Here is a 19,771-nt window from a genome sequence, read left to right on the forward strand (position 1 = left end):
TCTCCATCGGCACGGTGGTGCAGCGGCAGAGTTGCTGCCTTACAGCGCTTGCAGCGCCAGAGACCCGAGTTCAATCCTGACTACGGGTGCTGTCTGTACGGAGTTTGTACGTTCTCCCCGTCACCGTGTGGTTTTTCTCCGAGATCTTTGGTTTCCTCCCACACTCCATAGAGGTACAGGTTTGTAGGTTAATTGGCTTGGTGTAATTGTAAATTGTCCCTAGGGTGTGTAGGATAGTTAGTGTGCGGGGATCGCTGGTCGGTGCGGACTCGGTAGGACGAAGGGCCTGTTTCCGCGCTGTATCTCTAAACTAAACTAAATCCACAAAGTATTCTGTAGCAATGTTACAAAATTTTGAGATTTAAAAAATCAAGTCTGTAATTTATCCCATCAGATAAAGCATAAAAAGAAGTTTAATTTGACACCTAATTCACTTTAATATCTCATGTATTTAAAAAGATATGGCCATTTTCATACTCGGAAATTAGCATCTTGTTCCCTATTGATTTTCTATGGACGTAACAAAAAAGCTGTGATCGTGGACAGTCAAAAGCCCATAACTTTCTTAAAAATTAAGAGAACTGAATGAAATTTTCAGTTATCATAGATTGAACCATTCTGAAACAACTATAAAATAATCTTACTTGGATGACCTGAAATTAAAGCATATAATTAGTTAGTTACCCAAGTGTAGCTAATTTCAAACTTCAATTACTAGATCTAAACATCTATCCATTTCTTAATAAATGATTAACATTTTTAAATAGCCTAAGTGTGCAAATAATATTCATAAATAATTCACAATAAAACATGATTTTAAAATCTCATTTACATTAATTTATAGGCCAAATAGAAGGAATTTAGTGTTCAATTGCTGTAAATTAAAGTCCATTTTAAATCAGCTTTCTAGTGGGATCCTGTGAACGCGCTGGTTTAGAACGTTCACATTGCGGTAGATTTGTGCCCTCAAATGCCCAGAAAAATACTGCGGGATATAATGGGCCAAAATGAGCTACTCGCAATATTAAACTTTGTATAAAGGGATCTTAAGAAGCCCTTTTTAATGTAAAAATAAGCTACATACCTTCTGTGGTTTGCTCTATGAGACCCTGACGGCTGCCGTTGTTCGCGGGTTTAGAGATTGATTTTTAAACTACTATAACTATTATACGAGGCCTTTAAAACTAATAATAGCTTTTGCGACGGGGTCTTCCAGCGATTTTTCGTTAATAATTAACAAGGCTGAACATCTTCGATTTGAACAGCCTAGAGAAAATCACGTTTTAAACCCGCCCCCCTCTAAACAGCGCCAAACTCGCGCACACCCGCAGCGACAGATTTTCAGCGACGCTTCAGGTACGCTTTGCAACATACCTATATTCTGACATTCTGAATGCCGCCAGCACTTTGTGTTTTTACTGTTCTCCAGTTTCACTTAAAGAACTAAAAATTTCACCTCATAGATTATAGGTTGTGGGGAGACAAAAGTGCTGGAGAAACTCAGCGGGTGCAGCAGCATCTATGGAGTGAAGGAAATAGGCAATGTTTCTGGCCGAAACCCTTCTTCAGACTGATGTATGGTGGGGGGGGGGGGGGGGGGGTGAGGAGAAGAAAGGAGAAAGGAAGAGGAGGAGCCAGAGGGCTGAGGGAGAGCTGAGAAGGGGAGGAGACAGCAAGGGCTACGGGAAATTGGAAAAGTCAATGTTTATGCCGCTAGGGTGCAGACTCCCCAAGCGGAATATGAGGTGCTGTTCCTCCAATTTCCGGTGGTGCTCACTCTGGCCATGGAGGAGGCCCAGGACAGAGAGGTCGGATTCGGAATGGGAGGGGGTGTTGAAGTGCTGAGCCACCGGGAGATCAGGTTGGTAAAAGCAGACCGAGCGGAGGTGTTCGGCGAAACGATCGCCAAACCTACGCTTGGTTTCACCGATGTAGATCAGCTGACATCTAGAGCAGCAGATGCAATAGATGAGGTTGGAGGAGATGCAGGTGAACCTCTGCCGCACCTGGAACTACTGCTTGGGTCCTTGAATGGAGTCGAGGGGGGAGGTAAAGGAACAGGTGTAACATCTCTTGCGGTTGCAAGGGAAAGTGCCCGGGGAGGGGGTGGTGCGGGAGGGAAGGGAAGAATTGACGGAGGGAGTGGTCTCTGCAGAAAGCAGACATGGGGGGAGATGGGAGGATGTGGCAAGTGGTGGGGTCACATTGGAAGTGACGAAACTGACGGAGGACTATTTGTTGTATGCGACGGTTAGTGGGGTGGAAAGTGAGGACTAGGGGGACTCTGCCCTTGTTGCGAGTGGGGGGATGGGGAGAGAGAGCAGTGTTACGGGGTATTGAAGAAACCCTAGTGAGAGCCTCATCTATAGTAGGGGAGTGGAACCCCCGTTCCGTGAAGAATAAGGACATTTCCTCATTCTATAGGTTGTCTATAGGTTGACTATAGGTTGTCTTGGTCATTATTGAGACTGGAGGAATTTGCATGAATAGCCAGGGGTAACATTAAAGCAAAGTGTTTTTAATTAATGTTCAATAAATGAAAGCTAATTTCTGTCAGCAAGAATGTTGGTATAAAGCACAATAGGATTCTGGAATGGGTTTTGTTTACTGTATACTCTGCACTGTGGGTGGCCTGACTGCATTAATGTAGAATATTTTCTTTGTTTGAATAGCACACAAACAAAAGCTTTTCACTGTATAAAGTGATAGAGTCGAAGAGTGATACGGCATTGAAACAGGCCCTTCATCCCAACTTACCCACACCGCCCAACATGTCCCAGCTACACTAGTCCTACCTGCCCGCGTTTGGCCCATATCCCTCCAAACGTGTCCGATCCATGTGTCCGTCTAACTGTTTCTTAAAGGTTGGGATAGTCCCAGTCCGAGTCTCAACTACATCTTCTGGCAGCTTGTTCCATACACCCACCACACTTTGTGTGAAAAGGTTACCCCTCAGTTCCTATTAAATCTCACCTAAACTTTCAGACTGGTCTGAAGAAGGGTCTCGACCCAAAATGTCACCCATCCCTTCTCTGTAGAGATGCTGCCTGTCTTGCTGAGTTACTCCAGCTTTTTGTGTCTATTCCAGGACAGAAAAGTCAGTGTGGGAATGGGAAGGGGAGTCAAAGTGTTTATGAAATCTCATTAGTTCCTTGTGATGAGAGCCAGCATTGTGAGGATCTACATGGAGAGCTACCATTTAGAGGTTTTGGTCAGAGAGTTTGTGTGTGAGCTGACGGATGTAGGGAGGTAATACAGTTGTATGGGGAAAATATATAGTTGATGCCATGATCCATAACAGCATTATAGAGGGATCATGTGTAGAAGGATCATGAAGTCCATGTCCACAGCCCTCTGAAAGGGGCAACACAAGTCGACAGAGTGCTAAAGAAGCCACACAGTGTAGGAACAAATGGGAAGGCCATGCGGAGTTGGTGTTCAAAGTAACAAGCGATTTATTAGAAATTGTGAGCACTGGGAGTCCAGTCAAAGCTGATCTCCTGAGCACAGCGGTACAGCTTTTACATTCTCAGCTGGCAAGAATACACAGAAACTTGATCAACAGTAAAACTAGGCCTTAATTACAGAAATGTGCCTTCAGAGAGACAGAAAGACTTGAATAGGTAACAAACTAGGTCTTGGTTACAGAATGATAATAAGATAACATAAGATAATAATCTGCCTTCTTGTTCTTGCCACCAAAGTGGATAACCTCACATTTATCCACATAATTGTAAATAACTGGGGTCCCAGCACTGAGCCTTACGGCACCCCACTAGTCACTGCCTGCCATTCTGAAAAGGACCCGTTAATTCCTACTCGTTGCTTCCGGTTTGCCAACCTTGTCAATACCCTACCCCCAATAACATGTGCTCTAATTTTGCCCACTAATCTCTTGTGTGGGACCTTGTCAATGGCTTTTTGAAAGTCCAGATACACCACATCCACTGGCTCTCCCTCATTCATTCTACTTGTTACATCCCCAAAACATTCCAGAAGATTAGTCAAGCATAATTTCCCCTTCATAAATCCATGCTGACTTTGACTGATCCTGTCACTGCTTTCCAAATGCGCTGCTATAACATCTTTAATAATCGACTCCAGCCTCTTCCCCACTACCGATGTCAGGCTGACTGGTCTATAATTCCCTGTTTTCTCTCTCCCTCCTTTCTGAAAAAGTGGAGTTACATTACCTATCCAGTCCACAGAAACTGATCTAGTCTATAGAACATTGACAAAAGTTCACCAATGCATCCACGATTTCTAGGGTCATCTCCTTGAGTTCTCTGGGATGCAGACCATCAGGCCCTGTGGATTTATCTGCCTTCCATCACAATGGTTTACCTAACATCATTTCCACGAGTGGACGACACCGTCGGGAGCTCGCAGGTCACAGGTTGGCGACCGGTTTTTCAGAGCTCCCGTGGCAACAACTGTGTCCGCTGGACTGGAGGGCGGCATCTTCGGCAGCTTCGACCACCCCGGGCCGCGGAGCTTGAACCGGTCCGTTCGCGGAGCTCGGTTGAGCCGCGGGACTGACTTACCATCGCCCGGTGGGATAACAACATCGGAGGCCTGGGTCGCCTCAGCACAGAGGGAGAATAAGGAGGGAAGAGACGGTGACTTTAAGACTTTTGCCTCCATCATAGTGAGGAGGTGCCTGGTGAGCTCACTGTGGTGGATGTTCATTTGTGTTTATTGTGTGTTTTGTTGTTTATTATTATATGTATGGCTGCAGGCAACCGAAAGGTCTGAATGACATATAAAGGAATCTAATCTAATCTAATCTAATCTAATCTGACTAATGTGGATTCCCTTCAGTTCCTCCCTCCCACTAGGTCAAGTTTTTTACACACGGTTTGGTAGGTGTGTGGAAAGAGCTGTTAGAGGAGGTAGTTGAAGCTTCAATGGTTAATTCCACATCTGAATAAACTTGTAAGACATTGAAAGGTTGTGATAATCATATTTTATTATAATTTATTAAGTACAGATCACAAGATATTGCCAACAGATTGTTAAAAGTCTTACCCAGCTAAAGAAATAGATACAACATATGTGAACTGATTGTCATCTTGATTTATGGATCTAAAAATGACCTGGAGATTACATGTTTAAGAAAGAACTGCAGATGCTGGAAAAATTGAAGGTAGACAAAAATGCTGAAGAAACTCAGCGGGTGAGGCAGCATCTATGGAGCGAAGGAATAGGTGACGTTTTGGGTCGAGACACTTCTTCAGACTGAAGAAGGAACTTAAACCAAAACGTTACCTATTCCGTTGCTCCATAGATGCTGCCTCACACGCTGAGTTTCTCCAGTATTTTTGTCTACCTTGTAGATTACATGATCACAATTTCTTAATAAGGAATCAAGTTGCAACTATTGTTTAATCAAATACATGATTGCTTTAACTCTAATACCAAATGATATCCCATGAAAAATCAAGAAAAAATATTTGAAAAGTTGTGTGAAACAGCTATAGGATTGTTTACATCCGGAAAAGCACAGTATCTGATGAGACCCCATCCAGGTTGGTACATTTCCTAATATTTTATTGTATATCAGTCTACAGTAGCAGTCAGGCTGTTACAACTCGTTGGATTGCAGGGAAAAGACAGATATTGCAGAGGAGAGGAAGAGAACTCTCACGTTAAAACATGAGAATCCCAGCAGTTACATGCAGGAGTAAATCAGGCCCGGCAGTAATTGTAGCACACTGTGTAGAAGGCTTTTGAGCAATTCATGTTCTGGAGCTGCTTTGTCAGATCTCCTACTGTCAGAAGTCAGTGGCGTATCTGTTGAAATGGCAGAAAAAGCAACAACTTAATGTAATGCAATCTGAGTCTGTTCCACGCTCTCACTCATTGCATCCTTAAGGCCCTGTCCCACTTAGGCTATTTTTAGGCAACTGCCGACGATTGTCATTGTCGTAGCAGGTCGCCGAAAACACAGCGACTGGGCCCCCTTTTGACATATAATTTGAAATAGAATCATTACCTTAAAAACAAAAAAAAAACTGGTCAGCACTGGCGGCAACCTATGTCACCTGGCGACAACCTACGTTAACCTGGTGACAACTACGACATCACCTACGTCAGGAGAAGTCAAGCTACGCTCATTGCCACAGTCAAACCCACTGTCGCCGACTGTCTCCGAAAATTTTTCAACATGTTGAAAATCGAGTGGCAACCAGAAAGATGCTACGACTCTTTGGGCAACTGAGGAGACTACTCATGACCATACAGGTGACACCCCGGCAACCATGTGGCAACAGCCTAGTCGCCTGTAGTCGCCTAAAAAATAGCCTCAGTGGGACAGGCCCTTTAACTTGTAATTTTAGCGGCAGTGTGGATGGAAATAGAATGGGAATAACGCAAGAAAATGTCAGTGATGTTTACAGTACATGAATCACACATGGAGGTGCCCGGTCCAATTTCACAACCGATTCGGTTTCACCAAGAAATGATCACACACGCCTTGAAAACAAGCACAGCTCAATGCAATCTGAAACTTCATATTCAGGGGGGGAATTTGAAATAGAATAAATCTCACACATTAGTTAATTTGTACATTCTCGAAGAGTAATTCTTACATGCCTGAAGATCAATATGATTGTGTAGTCTTGTTAAAGGTTGCAGCATAAAATATAAATGATTAAAAAATAAATTGTCTATAGTTAAATATGAAGCATCATGCTTAAATTTACATTATTAAGACAAGGAGTTTTATTTATTTTGACCACTTTGCCCAGAGCGATCTAACATGAGAAATCTCAGTCGTTCAAGAACAATGGTGAATCAGACTGCCGTTTATGACACACCGGTAAAACTACCATCAGCTGTTTCCTGATAGATCATGAAGTTTCATTAAATCATTTGAATTTGGATTCCTCAACCAGCATGGACATTGTGGGCCGAAGAGCTTGGGAGAAGGCAGGAGAATGGGGTTGAGAGGGAAAGATAGATCAGCCATGAATGAATGGTGGGCCGAATGGCCAAATTCAGCTCCGAGAACCTATGAAGGAAGGACAAAATAAAACATCATCAGATGCTGACAAGTAACTGATACGTAACAAACCTGCATTTTACTATCTTGATTTTCTTCTTTCTTGAGAGCTGCAGTCGGAGCAAAACGAATAACTCTGGTTAGACTCCTTTGCCTGTTATTTTTCTTCTGCCTGCGTGAAAATCCCCTCCACCTCCGGTGGCCAGGTCTTCTCCTGCAAAACCTTCCTCTTCTTCGGCCATAGTTCTAGAATAAAGTGTTTCATTAAAGCAATTGGTCAAAGAAAGCAATGACTATACGTGGACGTTTATGAAAGTACTGTGGAATTCACCTCTGTTCTAAATGTTGACATTGTATGTAATTATTTTGCAACTTCTACCGCTGTACAATGGAGAGCATTCTGACTGGTTGCGTCATGGCCTGGTTTGGTAATTCCGGCGCCTAGGAATGAAAGAGGCTTCAGGAAGTTCTAGATGTTGCTCGGTCCATCAAGGGTACAGACCCCGCCCCCCACCATCGAAGGGATCTATAGGAAGTGCTGCATCAAGAAGGCAGCTATTATCATCAAAGTCCCACCCCACCCTGGCCAATATCTCGCTCCTACCATTACAACGAAGGCAGTAACAGAATTCCTTAGGGCTAACGGAACCAAGGGATATAGGGAAAAGCAGGAACGGGCTACTGATTTTGGATGATCAGCCATGATCATATTGATTGGTGGTACAGGCTCGAAGGGCCAAATGGCCTACTCCTGCACCTATTTTCTATTTTTCTATGTTTCTAAGGCACAGGAGCCTGAGAACTGTTACCTCCAATGTCAAGAACAGCTTCTTTTCATCAACCATCATACACTTGATCCATCCTCTACATCCCTAACCATAATCCTACCTCAGCACCAATCTACTATGAATTTAGGTTGTATGACATACTTTGGCCTACCAGCTTAACAGGCAACTAGAGAGCAGTCCTGAACTATTGTCTATATTGGAGACCCTGGGACTATCTTTGGTCGGACTTTACTGGCTTTATCTTGCACTAAACATTATTCACCTTACTCCCCTTATCATGTATCTATACACTGTCAATGGATCGACTGTAAACATGTATTGTCTTTCCGCTGGCTGGTTGGCGCACAACAAAAGCTTTTCACTGTATCTCGGTACATGTGACAATAAACTAAACTGATTGAGTGCTTTGAAGATGTGACCACAAAGGTTGATGAGGGTAGACATGTAGATGTTGTATATATGGACTTCAGCAAAGCATTCGACTAGGTTCCACATGGTAGGCTGCTCTGGAAGGTTAGATCACAAGGAGAGATTTCCAAATGGATAGAAAATTGGCTTCATGGAAGGAAGTTCCATGATGGTGAAAGTTTTCTTTTCAGACTGGAGGCCTGTGCCTACTGGTATGATTCAGAGTTCAGTGCTGGGCCCGTTACTGTTTGTCATCTATATCATTGATTTGGTTGTGAATGTACAAGATATGATTAGCAGGTTTACAGATGACACAATAATGGGTGGTATTGTAGATAGTGAAGATGTTTGGCACAAATTGCAGCAGGATCTTGATCGGTTGGGCGGGTGGACTGAAGAATGGTTGATGGAATTTAATAAAGAGAAATGTGAGATGTTGCATTTTGGGAAGACTAACAAGGGGAAGGACCTACACAGTGAATGACAGGGCTCTGGGGAGTGTTCTAGAGCAGAGGGATCTAGGAGTGCACGTACATGGTTTGTTTAAAGTGGATCACAGGTAGATAAGTTGGTCAAAAAGGCTTTCGAGATTTTGACCTTCATCAGTCAGAGTATTGAGTATAGAAGTTGGGAGGTCATGTTGCAGTTCTATAAATCGTTGGTGAGTCCGCATTAGTGTATTGTGTTCAGTTCTGAGCACCATTGAGGTCAGGCAATTAAATAAGCAGCATAGGTGGATATTGTCCTAATGCAGGCAAGTGTGATTGGTGTAGATGGGCAGTAAGGTTGGCATGGATTTGGTGGAATTGGTGGGCCAAAGGAGTTGTTTCTCTGCTGTACAACTCTGCAAAACAGTCCAAATAATTTCCTTTATCTTATACACTGACACTTATCAGCGTACCACATTTATGCTGTTGTTTCTGCATAGATAAAAGTGATATTGCAGGCGTGCATCTCTTTAGCAATCAATTCAATAAAAATCCTTGCGATACCTTTCTTGTGCATCTCCTTGATCGTTCATTGCTTTCGGATGATGATGATGATGATGATGATGATGATGATGATGAAGATGATGGTCGTTTTCTGGGTTTTTTGGTTGTTGTGGTGGTTGTGGTTGGTGTGGTGGTCGTGGTTGTGGTGGTCGTGGTTGTTGGTGTGGTCACAGTTGTGGTCGGTGTGGTAACTAAAGTACTGTCTGTGGTGTCCAGTGTGGTCGGTGTGGTGACTAAAGTACTGTCTGTGGTGTCCAGTGTGGTCGGTGTGGTGACTAAAGTACTGTCTGTGGTCACCAGTGTGGTCGGTGTGGTAACTAAAGTGCTGTCTGTGGTGTCCAGTGTGGTCAGTGTGGTAACTAAAGTACTGTCTGTGGTGTCCAGTGTGGTCGGTGTGGTAACTAAAGTGCTGTCTGTGGTGTCCAGTGTGGTCGGTGTGGTGACTAAAGTACTGTCTGTGGTGACCAGTGTGGTCGGTGTGGTAACTAAAGTACTGTCTGTGGTGTCCAGTGTGGTCGGTGTGGTAACTAAAGTGCTGTCTGTGGTGTCCAGTGTGGTCGGTGTTGAAACTAAAGTACTGTCTGTGGTGTCCAGTGTGGTCGGTGTGGTGACTAAAGTGCTGTCTGTGGTCACCAGTGCAGTCGGTGTGGTAACTAAAATGCTCGGTGTGGTCACCGGTGTGGTCGGGGTGATAGCTGGTGTTGTCACGTTTGTGTCAAAGCACCGAACTACAACGCTTTGAACTCGGTCCACATCCAGTGTGATTGTGCTTGTACAAGTAGCAGTTTCCTGTAAAGAGAAAAAACCCACAGAATTGTACAAACATAGTATAGCATGGAAACATCTAACTCCACTCTTTCATGGCAACCAAGATGTCCCATCTAAGCTAGTCACAATGGCCTGTGTTCATCCCATATCCCATCGCACCTTTCTCATCCATATACAGTATCTGTCCAAATTACATTTCAACACAATATTCCCAGCTGATCATGATGTCCCAACTTCTACATTCAGTTTCCCGACTGATGTGGATCAGCATTCAAAAAGCCTTCTTCACCCACCTGCAGGAAACCAATGTACATGTGCCGGCTCTGGAGAGGGTCCAGAGGAGGTTTACAAGAAGGATCACAACATATGGTGAGCGTCTGTCAGGTTTTGACAACCCCCCCCCCCCCCCCCCCCTCCCACCTCCCCCTTTCCAATGTCAAGGTCAGCACTCAGCTTACTTTTGTTCCTGTGTGCCCACACCTCATTGAGTTCCAATCCCGACATCATGCTGAGCTCTTCTTCTGTGGCCTCCACCTCCCAACCTTGTTCTCTGGTCTCACCTTCCTGTCATGAATACTTCTCCTGTCTCCAGCATTCATAAGGTCATAAGGAATAGGAGTAGAATTAGGCCATTCGGCCCATTAAATCTACTCCGCCATTCAACCACGGCTGATATATCTCTCTTACCTACCCCATTCACCTGCCTTCTCCCCATAATCCCTGACACCCGTACTAATCAACAATCTGTCTATCTCTGCCTTAAAAATATCCACTGTCTTGTCCTCCACAGCCTTCTGTGGCAAATAATTCCACAGATTCACCACCCTCTGACGAAGGAGATTTCTCCTCGTCGCCTTCCTAAAAGAAAGTCTTTTAATTCTGACGTTTCACCTCCTCACACACGGAGGGACCAGCCTGTCCCACACCTCTGCTCCACCCGGTGCTGCCGACACACAGCCCGTCACAGTGCGGCCGCACAGGGGAGACGAGGCAGAGGGCGGCCGTGGCCGTTGGAGAGTGGGGGCTGTCCCGAGGGATGCGCTCCTTCAGCCGCTTACAACTTGGTGCTCGGGTTCAGATTGCCCAGTCACCTAATACTTGTGTGGGAAAATGACCCCGACCATCCCGTCTCCACCGGCCAGTGATGTGATAGACGCGGAGGTCTGGACCAATCGCTGACAAGTCCTGCCCCCCCCCACAGCGACGTCATGTCCGCTATTTGACTTTTCGGCTGAGCGGCCTTTCGATGAGTTTGCTTTTAGGCGTCCCACCCTTTCGGTTAGTTGGCGTTTCGGCTTTGTTCGCTTTCGGTTATTTGGCGTCTTGTTTTTTTTTTGTTCGATTATTTGGCTTCCACTTCTTTGCTTCGGCTTCTCATCCTTCAACGCCACGTCCGCACCCGGACCCATTGTTCCCGCCTTCTCCTGCCCCACAGGACACATATCCAAATACCCTGATCTCATAGATACACACAAGAAGGCTTCATCCCATCCTGCCTTCCCTTACCCAGTCCCTTCTGACCCACATCTGAGCCACCTCGACATCAGTTGCACAGGCCCACATTCAGCCCATATCCCTCTGAACCTATCCACGCACCTGCCCAAATATCTTTTAAATGTTGTTATAATACCTGCCTCGACTACCTCCTCCAGCAACTCGCTCCATATCCCCACCACACTCTGAGTGGAAAAGTTCCCCCTCAGGTTCCTAGTAAATCTTTCCCCATTCACCTTAAACCTATGTCTCCTGGATGCATAATACCATGATGACTTTCCCTGGTCAACCCCCGTATTCCTAAATGCACATATATCTTATCTGACAAAGCCCTCTCAGTAACTTGACTCCCACGCATGTCAGGCTTCAGTTCCAGGCTTTTCCTTTGCAGCTCTTCTCAAATAGAGGAACAAAATTACCCACCTTCTGGTCTTCAGGTACCTCAAACATGTACGTCTCAGCTAGGACTCCTGCCATTTCCTCTCTAGCTTCCCACAGTGTCCATTTATACATTTTAGTTTTTGCAGCAGCTTATTGGCTGCGATAAGGACTGTCCTCAAGACATTTCAATTACATTTCCAAAGCCCCCTCGTCTTCATGACTTTCTCCATGGTAAAGAGGACAAATATTTATTCATGACCTTGACAATCTCCAGCGGTTCCACATTTATGCCCCTCTATTCTCTCTCCAGTCACCCTTCTTCACAACATAAATTTTTCGATTTTCCATCATCTGCTCTTCCAGAGCCATCTGCTGCCCTCAAAGGGTCATAGTTATACAGCATGGGAACAGGCCCATTGGCCCAACCTGCCCACACAGGCCAACATGTCTCATCTATGCTACCCTCACCTGCTTGCGTTTGGCCCATATCCCTCTAAACCTCTCCTATCCATGCACCAGTCTAAATCTTTCTTAAACTTTGCGATAGTACCTGCCTCAACTACCTCCTCCGGCAGTTCGTTCCATATATCCAATAGCCTTTATGTAAAAACATTACCCCTCAAATGCCTATAAAATAATTCCCCCTTAACCTTAAACCTATGTCCTCTGGTTTTCGATTCCCCTACTCTGGGCAAGAGACTCTGTGCATCTACCCGATCTATTCCTCTCATGATTTTATACAACTCTATCAGATCACCCCTTATCCTCCTGCGCTCCAAAGAATAGAGTCCTAGCCTAATCAACCTCTCCCGACAGCTCAAACCCTCTAGTCCTGGCAACATCCTTGTAAATCTTCTCTGCACCCTTTCCAACTTGGCAACATCTTTCCTATAACATGGTGCCCAGAACCGAACACAATACTCTAAATGCGGCCTCACCAACGTCTTATACGCTGCATCATGACCTCCCAACTTCTATACTCAATACTCCGATTGATGAAGGCCAATATGCCAAAAGACATTTTGACCACCTTATCTACCTGCGACTCGACCTTCAAAGAACTATGTACAGTTAAATGACAGGGTACGTGCAACTGATGAGATGCTGCTGGGTGTGTTGGAAGGAACTGCAGATGCTGGTTTAAACCAAAGATAGACACATAACGTGGGTCTGACAGCATCTCTGGAGAAAAAGAATAGGTGACGTTTCGAGTCAAGATCCATCTTCAGGGGTTGGTTCTAATTGAAGTCCGTGGTTTCACCACACACACAGCCAGCCCTTAACAATACTCAATTCTCCCACAAAGTAATTGAGCACCTGAAGATATTGAATATACTTTTAGTGGCTGAAGGGTGTATTCGCATCTTGACTGAGTGAGTTGGACTTCCATCAGATTGCACAACTAATTGTATGGAAATTACCCGTAGGAAACATAAATCTAATAATATGTCTGCAGTGAACACAGCAACATATATGTGATCAAAAGGGAACTGCAGATGCTGGAATATCGAAGGTACACAAAATTGCTGGGGAAACTCAGCGGGTGCAGCAGCATCTATGGAGCGAAGGAAATAGGCGACGTTTCGGGCCGAAACCCTTCTTCAGACTCAGGCGACGTTTCGGGCCGAAACCCTTCTTCAGATATGTGACATGTGTTCTAATATTGAAGATGTTGGTGTGTTTTTCCTTTTCAATGTTTGTACTAACATTTACAATCCTGAATCCATTTTGTGACGTCGTTTGATGTTGACTAGATTTCAAGACCACAAAGAATTAAAATAACTCTTTGCTTAATCCTGGTGTAATTCCATTACCACGTTTCTTCATAATGAAAGGAATGCTATCAAGTTGACAAACCAGTTCTTGTGGACACATGTGAATCTCTAGATTCCTCCTGTGGTTTGTATTTTGCTCAGTGCTGTGTGACTTGGTGTGGAGTTTGGCCCATAACCCTTTACACCTATCCTATCCATGTCCCTGTCCAAATGTTTCTTAAATGTTGTGATAGTGCCTCAACTACCTCCCCTGGCAGCTCATTCCACGCACCTACCACCCTTCATGTTAAAATGTTGCCCCTCGGTTTCCTATTAAATCTTTCCTCTCTCACCTTAAACTCTGTGCATTCACCCTATCTATTCCTCTCATAATTTTATACCCCTCTATAATATCACCTCTCATCCACCTGTACTCCACAGAAGTCCTAGTCGGCACAACCTCTCCCTGCAGCTTTGGCCCTCGAGTCCTGGCAACATCTTCGTAAAGGGCCTGTCCCACTTGGCGATTTTTTCGGCGACTGCCGGTGTCATTGACTGACGTACCAGGGTCGCCGAAAGATTTTGAACATTTCACGCCGCGACTTTTTCAGTGACCTGATACGTCAGTCAATGATGCTGGCAGTCGCCGAAAAAATCACCAAGTGGGACAGGCCCTTTTAAATCTTCTCTGCACCCTTTCTAGCTTAGCAGCAACTTTCCCATAACAGGAAAACAGAAACGGAGCAAAATATTTTCAATGTGGCCTCACCAATGCCCTCTACAAAAGCAACATGACCCGTATCTTTTAAACTTAGGACTCTGACTGATGAAGGCCAATGTGCTGAAAGCCTTCTTGACCACACTATCTACTTGCGATGTGACTGTGGGAAGAGAAATAGAGTTAGTGTTTTGGGTGGGGTGGGAGATTGCCGCCTTCACATGGTCCACCCTGTTTTCGTATAATGCAATCAACCCGACATGCACAAACAAACAGATGTCGTGTTTTGGTGTCTACAACATGAGGCTGTGCACGCCATACGCAAGAAGAATTGTTTTGGATGCAAGTTTCTTTGTGGAACTTCTTTCCTCACTTTTCCCAATTCTAATCAATGGCCTCAGTCTTGCAATATTGACTGTATTTCTGCTTCCCACGGCTGCTGTCTAATTTCCTGAGTTTCTCCAGCATTTTCTGCCCGTATTCCACCACGAGGGTGACGGGTCTGTTGATGTTTTGCTCAACAGCGTGCGTTGACCTCATAACTGCTGGCTAGAAAAAGCAGGTCGGGAATTCTGCCCCCTTTTAGGACAAGAGAAGTGATCACTCGAAGGTGAAGGGTAGATTGTGAAAAGTGTTGGAAGGGTAGTCAGTGGTTCGCATTCCAGAATGTGCAGTATGCAATGAGGGGTAGAAAGAGGTTGGCACAGTGTTGCAATGGTAGAGTTGCTGCCTTACAGCTTCAGAGACCCAGCTTCAATCCTGACTACAGGTGCTGTGGGAAGACAGATCAGCCATGATTGTAGTAGAGTTGATGGGCCAACTGGCCTAATTCTGCTCCTTTTACTTATGAACCTATGTCAATAGAGATGACAACAGAGAAATGAATAGCAAATGTTGTAACACTCACAGCATCCAAGATGGGTATCAGGTCACAGAGTGATGGATCGGTACCGGAGTTGTTCAGGCACACAGTTCCCTGGATATCAATAACTATTACCACCACGGATAGGCGTTCTCCTATAATAGTCTCCTAAAAAACCAAAGAAGAATGTTACACTCAATGAATAGTATTTGAAATAACATTCCCAATGACACCATTGTTATTTGGATTTCCTATGTCTTGCTGCACTTGTATCACATTACTTGCTGCTTCTCAAGATGGCCTTCAATGCACATTGATGCAGTGGGTCAAGGGTTACGAGTGTTTCATTGTCAAATGCACTGGGCAGGGGGACAATGAAACTCTTACTTGTTCTTAATGCAACAACAAGCAAATAAATGTACAATAAACAATAAACAATAAATTACCAAAGTACGTAGTGCACCCACGACAAAGTTCATAGTAGATCTTAGCTGAAGTAAGGTTGTGGTTCAAGATGGCTGATGGATGATGGAAAGAAGTTGTTCTTTAATTTGGAGGTCACAGAACCTTTTCTCCCATTAGAAGCCATGAGATGAGAGCATGGCCAAGGTGGTAGAGGTCCTTGATGATAACCATTGCCTTTCTAAGGCACAACTTACTATGGGTCACTTTGATGGTGGGGGAATCAATACCATGCCATGGACCAGGTCAATGTCCACCACTTTCAGCAGCTTTCTTCTAACTTGGGTGCTTGAGTTAATAGTTCAGTAGAGAACATGTGTAACCAGCATGATATGCTCTCCTCTGCACACCTGTAGAAGCTTTAAAGGGTATTTGGCGACATTTCGAACCTCCTCTAACTTCTGAGGAAGTAGAGGCATTAATGAGCTTTCTTTGCAGTGAATAGTGGAAGCATCGACAAGATAATACACTGGCTATTGAGATATACATGGCGGCTAGTTTGCCTTCTATGAGATTCCCGTCAGAAATGTAAAGCTTACATACACACATAGAAACATAGAAACATAGTAAATAGGTGCGGGAGGAGGCCATTCGACCCTTCGAGCCAGCACCGCCATTCATTGCGATCATGGCTGATCGTCCCCAATCAATAACCTGTGCCTACCTTCTCCCCATATCCCTTGATTCCACTAGCACCAAGAGCTCTATCTAACTATCTCTTAAGTCTATCCAGTGATTTGGCCTCCACTGCCCTCTGTGGCAGGGAATTCCACAAATTCACAATTCACTGGGTGAAAAAGTTTTTTCTCACAGTCTTAAATGGCCTCCCCTTTATTCTAAGACTGTGGCCCCTGGTTTTGGACTCGCCCAAAATTGGGAACATTTTTCCTGTATCTCGCTTGCCCAGTCCTTTTATAATGTTATATGTTTCTATAAGAACCCCCTCATCCTTCTGAACTCCAGTGAATACAAGCCTAGTCTTTTCAATCTTTCCTCATATGACAGTCCCGCCATCCCAGGGATCAATCTTGTGAACCTACGCTGCACTGCCTCAATCACAAGGATGTCCTTCCTCAAATTAGGAGACCAAAACTGTTCGCAATACTCCAGATGTGGTCTTACCAGAGCCCTATACAACTGCAGAACAACCTCTCTACTCCTATACTGAAATCCTCTTGTTATGAAGGCCAACTTTCCATTAGCTTTCTTCACTGCCTGCTGTACCTGCACGCCAACTTTCAGTGTCCGGTGTACAAGGACACCCAGGTCTCGCTGCACCTCCCCCTTACATAACCTAACCCCATTTAGATAATAAACTAAACTAAACTATGCGAAACTAAGCTAAACTAAATCTTAACAAAATAAAATAAGAACTTTCATTAGTATAAAACATTTACTGTTTCACAGTGTCGCTACAATTAATGCTACAGTGAGATAAGGTTTACTTTGGTTGCACAAGCAGCAACTGTTAATCCATATGAGTTTCTATTGCTTGCGTTCAGATAGTTTCTGTGGGCACTTTTCTTCTGTTGCAATACTATGGCATGAGAAACAGTAATTATTTTTATACTAATGAAAGTTCTCTATTTTATTTTGTTAAGATTTAGTTTAGCTTAGTTTAGTTTAGTTTAGTTTAGTTTAGTTTAGACATACGGCCCTTCAGCCCACCAAGTCCGCATCGACCAGCGACCCCCACACATAAACACTATCTTACCTACACACATTAGGGACAATGTTATGTTTACACTAAGCCAATTAACCAACAATTAACCGGCTCCTATTTTCTATGTTTCTAATATCTTTCTCCACAAAGGTGAAATTTTCATCGATGACCTTGCCCACCTCCTGCAGCTCCACAAATAGATGTTCATGTTCCTCTTTGAGATGCCCTATTTACTCCCTAGTTACTCTTTTTCACAATATACTTATTTAAATCTCTTTGGATTTTCTATTTTTTTATGTCAATCTACCTCACATCCCCTTTTTACCTTCCTGACTTCCTTATTAAGTATATTCCTGCATCCCCTCTACTGATATTATACTGAACATTGATTTCTCTAACTTCAAGTAACCCCTCAATGCCCTCTCTCTCATTCCCTCCCCCAACCAAGTCATATCAGATTCAAGGTCGTCTTGTTGAGTCTCATTGTCTGTAACCCGTTTTCACCTAGCCCACAGCTAACAATGGCCTGTTTCCTTTATCATCGTTACTTTTTTGCATATCTTTTATTCATGTGTTCTCTATCTCTCTACATCACCGTCTGTAACACTCGTTTCATTCCCCCTGACAGTCTGAAGAGGGGTCTCGACTCAAAAACGTCACCTATTCCTTCTCTACAGAGATGCTACCTGACCCGCTGACCCTTTTGTAACTTTTACAAACTCCTGTCTAACACCATAAAATTCACCTTGCCACATTTGTAGACCTGTTCTGGACTTTTCCACAACCGTTTTAAAACTAGTGGAACAAATGCAGGAGAAGAAACGCATGCTCGTGTCATTTAATACATTTTGGCAAGAGGTAAAAATTAACCGTGAATTGAAATGCACTTACGAAGAGAACTTCACATCTTGTAACAGCAAAGAGGTTGCTGTTTGAGGAGTCCGTGTTCACCTGTGCAATTGTAGCGTTTTCAACAATTGGGAAGTTTGAACTTGCACATGATTGCGCTGAAACAAAAACAGATTTCAAGAACAATATATCTTTGAGTAATGTCTCTGCCTCTTACTCTCTGCACCATGACATGTTCCTTAAAACCTATCTCTTTAGACAAAGCTTTTGATCTACTGCTCTGTGTCAAAATGGAATTACCTTCCCATGAATTACATTTGAATATTTCATGAGGCAAAATTATATTTGCTAACTTTTTTCTGGATTGAATCCACATGAACTATCAGAACAAGTCATACTCTAGTCTAGTCCATTGACAGCTTGTTTCAGTACTTGCCAGAGGTGTAGAAGACGTGGACTGCAGCAAAAACAAAGAGGATGGTTTTCATTTTACATCTATACATGGCTGAAGATGTTCTGGTCACAGTGTTTGATTTCACACTTATATAGCCTGGACCTCAAAAAACAATCCCATGATTAATACCACAATGATGTAAATAGAGAACAGGGAAATTACTCAACTCCATCATGACCCAGGAATTCTTGCCAATTATCAAAAGCATGATTGAAAGATTTATTTTGGACAAAGTGACGCATCAACTTCTTGTTTTGTAATCAATGCGTTCCATGCTAATTACTTTTACTATATTGCGACAGAATAACAGTGGGAGTTTTCATGTTTTGAAATCCAAGGTGCAGAAGGTATGTAATGGTCATTGGGTATCTCAGCCGTGTTCACATATGCGATATCGGCATCATTGACCAGGCTGGCATTCTTCTATTCACCTTTGTTGTTGAGAAGGCAATGATCATAGAGTCACAGAGTGATACAGTGTGGAAACAGGCCCTTCAGCCCAACTTGCCCACATCGGCCAACAATGTCCCAGCTACACTGGTCCCACCTCCCAGCATTTGGTCCATATCCCTCCAAACCTATCCTTTCCATGTACCTGTCTAAATGTTTCATAAATGTTGGATATTGACACAAAATGCTGGAGTAACTCAGCGGGACAGACAGCATCTCTGGAGAGAAGGAATGGGTGAACGGCGGAACTATAAAGACAAGCATGGGAAAATGAATTTGATCAACCTATAATGAAAGATATATGGGATGAAAGTTTACAACATATACATCAAAGCTCGTTAAATGGCAGACACTCCTTAATACAATTTAAAGTACTACATAGACTGCACTATTCTAAAACAAAATGAAACTCTTTTTTTTCTGAAAAAATTATTTTTCAAATATCTCTCCTATCTGTGATAAATGTCAATATTTAGAAGCTAATTGATGTATATGTTGTAAATATCTAAAAAAAAATATTTGAGTGTAGTCCATAATTCTGTTGTAACTCCTGAAATGAAAGAAAAAAACCTTTTCGGTAAAGGTGTCCCACCTTTATAATTCCATGGTTTTTCCATTGTACAAAAACTTTACCCAACACAGAAGGTGTAAATGAAGGGTTATTTACAATGAGGAGAAGGAGTGATAAATAATCCAATTTTGAAGTCACTTTTAATTGTTTCCAA

At 43.6% G+C, this 19,771-nt stretch overlaps 1 protein-coding gene across 6 annotated transcripts; it reads right to left on the reverse strand.

The window, feature by feature from the left end:
* Nucleotides 1-5,243: 5,243 nt before the first annotated feature.
* Nucleotides 5,244-18,763, reverse strand: LOC116974995 (integumentary mucin C.1-like). Of its 6 annotated transcripts, none has more exons than XM_033023645.1 (8): nt 18,579-18,752; nt 18,185-18,300; nt 15,214-15,336; nt 9,843-9,980; nt 9,509-9,749; nt 9,192-9,382; nt 7,080-7,249; nt 5,245-5,793 (listed from the first exon to the last, which is right to left on the reverse strand). In XM_033023645.1, the coding sequence occupies exons 1-8, from the start codon at nt 18,643-18,645 to the stop codon at nt 5,775-5,777; spliced, it is 1,065 nt and encodes a 354-aa protein (XP_032879536.1). In that variant the 5' UTR covers nt 18,646-18,752; the 3' UTR covers nt 5,245-5,774. The 6 variants fall into 6 exon arrangements, with proteins under 6 accessions (XP_032879537.1, XP_032879536.1, XP_032879533.1 ...); XM_033023644.1 differs by having other exon boundaries at nt 5,246-5,793; nt 9,192-9,308; nt 9,342-9,749; nt 18,579-18,751; XM_033023646.1 differs by lacking the exon at nt 9,509-9,749 and having other exon boundaries at nt 5,244-5,793; nt 9,192-9,413; nt 18,579-18,763.
* Nucleotides 18,764-19,771: the final 1,008 nt, after the last annotated feature.

This window comes from Amblyraja radiata, chromosome 7 (genome assembly GCF_010909765.2).
Source record: "Amblyraja radiata isolate CabotCenter1 chromosome 7, sAmbRad1.1.pri, whole genome shotgun sequence".
Lineage (NCBI taxonomy): Eukaryota > Metazoa > Chordata > Chondrichthyes > Rajiformes > Rajidae > Amblyraja > Amblyraja radiata.

Coding starts and splice junctions, on each gene's coding strand:
- LOC116974995 (XM_033023641.1), bottom strand. CDS start 18,645: ATGTATAGATGTAAAATGAAAACCATCCTCTTTGTTTTTGCTGCAGTC. Junction 18,301..18,578: donor CCACGTCTTCTACACCTCTG/GCAAGTACTGAA, acceptor TTTTTGTTTCAG/CGCAATCATGTGCAAGTTCA. Junction 7,250..9,191: donor CAAGGAGATGCACAAGAAAG/GTATCGCAAGGA, acceptor ACTTTATTCTAG/AACTATGGCCGAAGAAGAGG.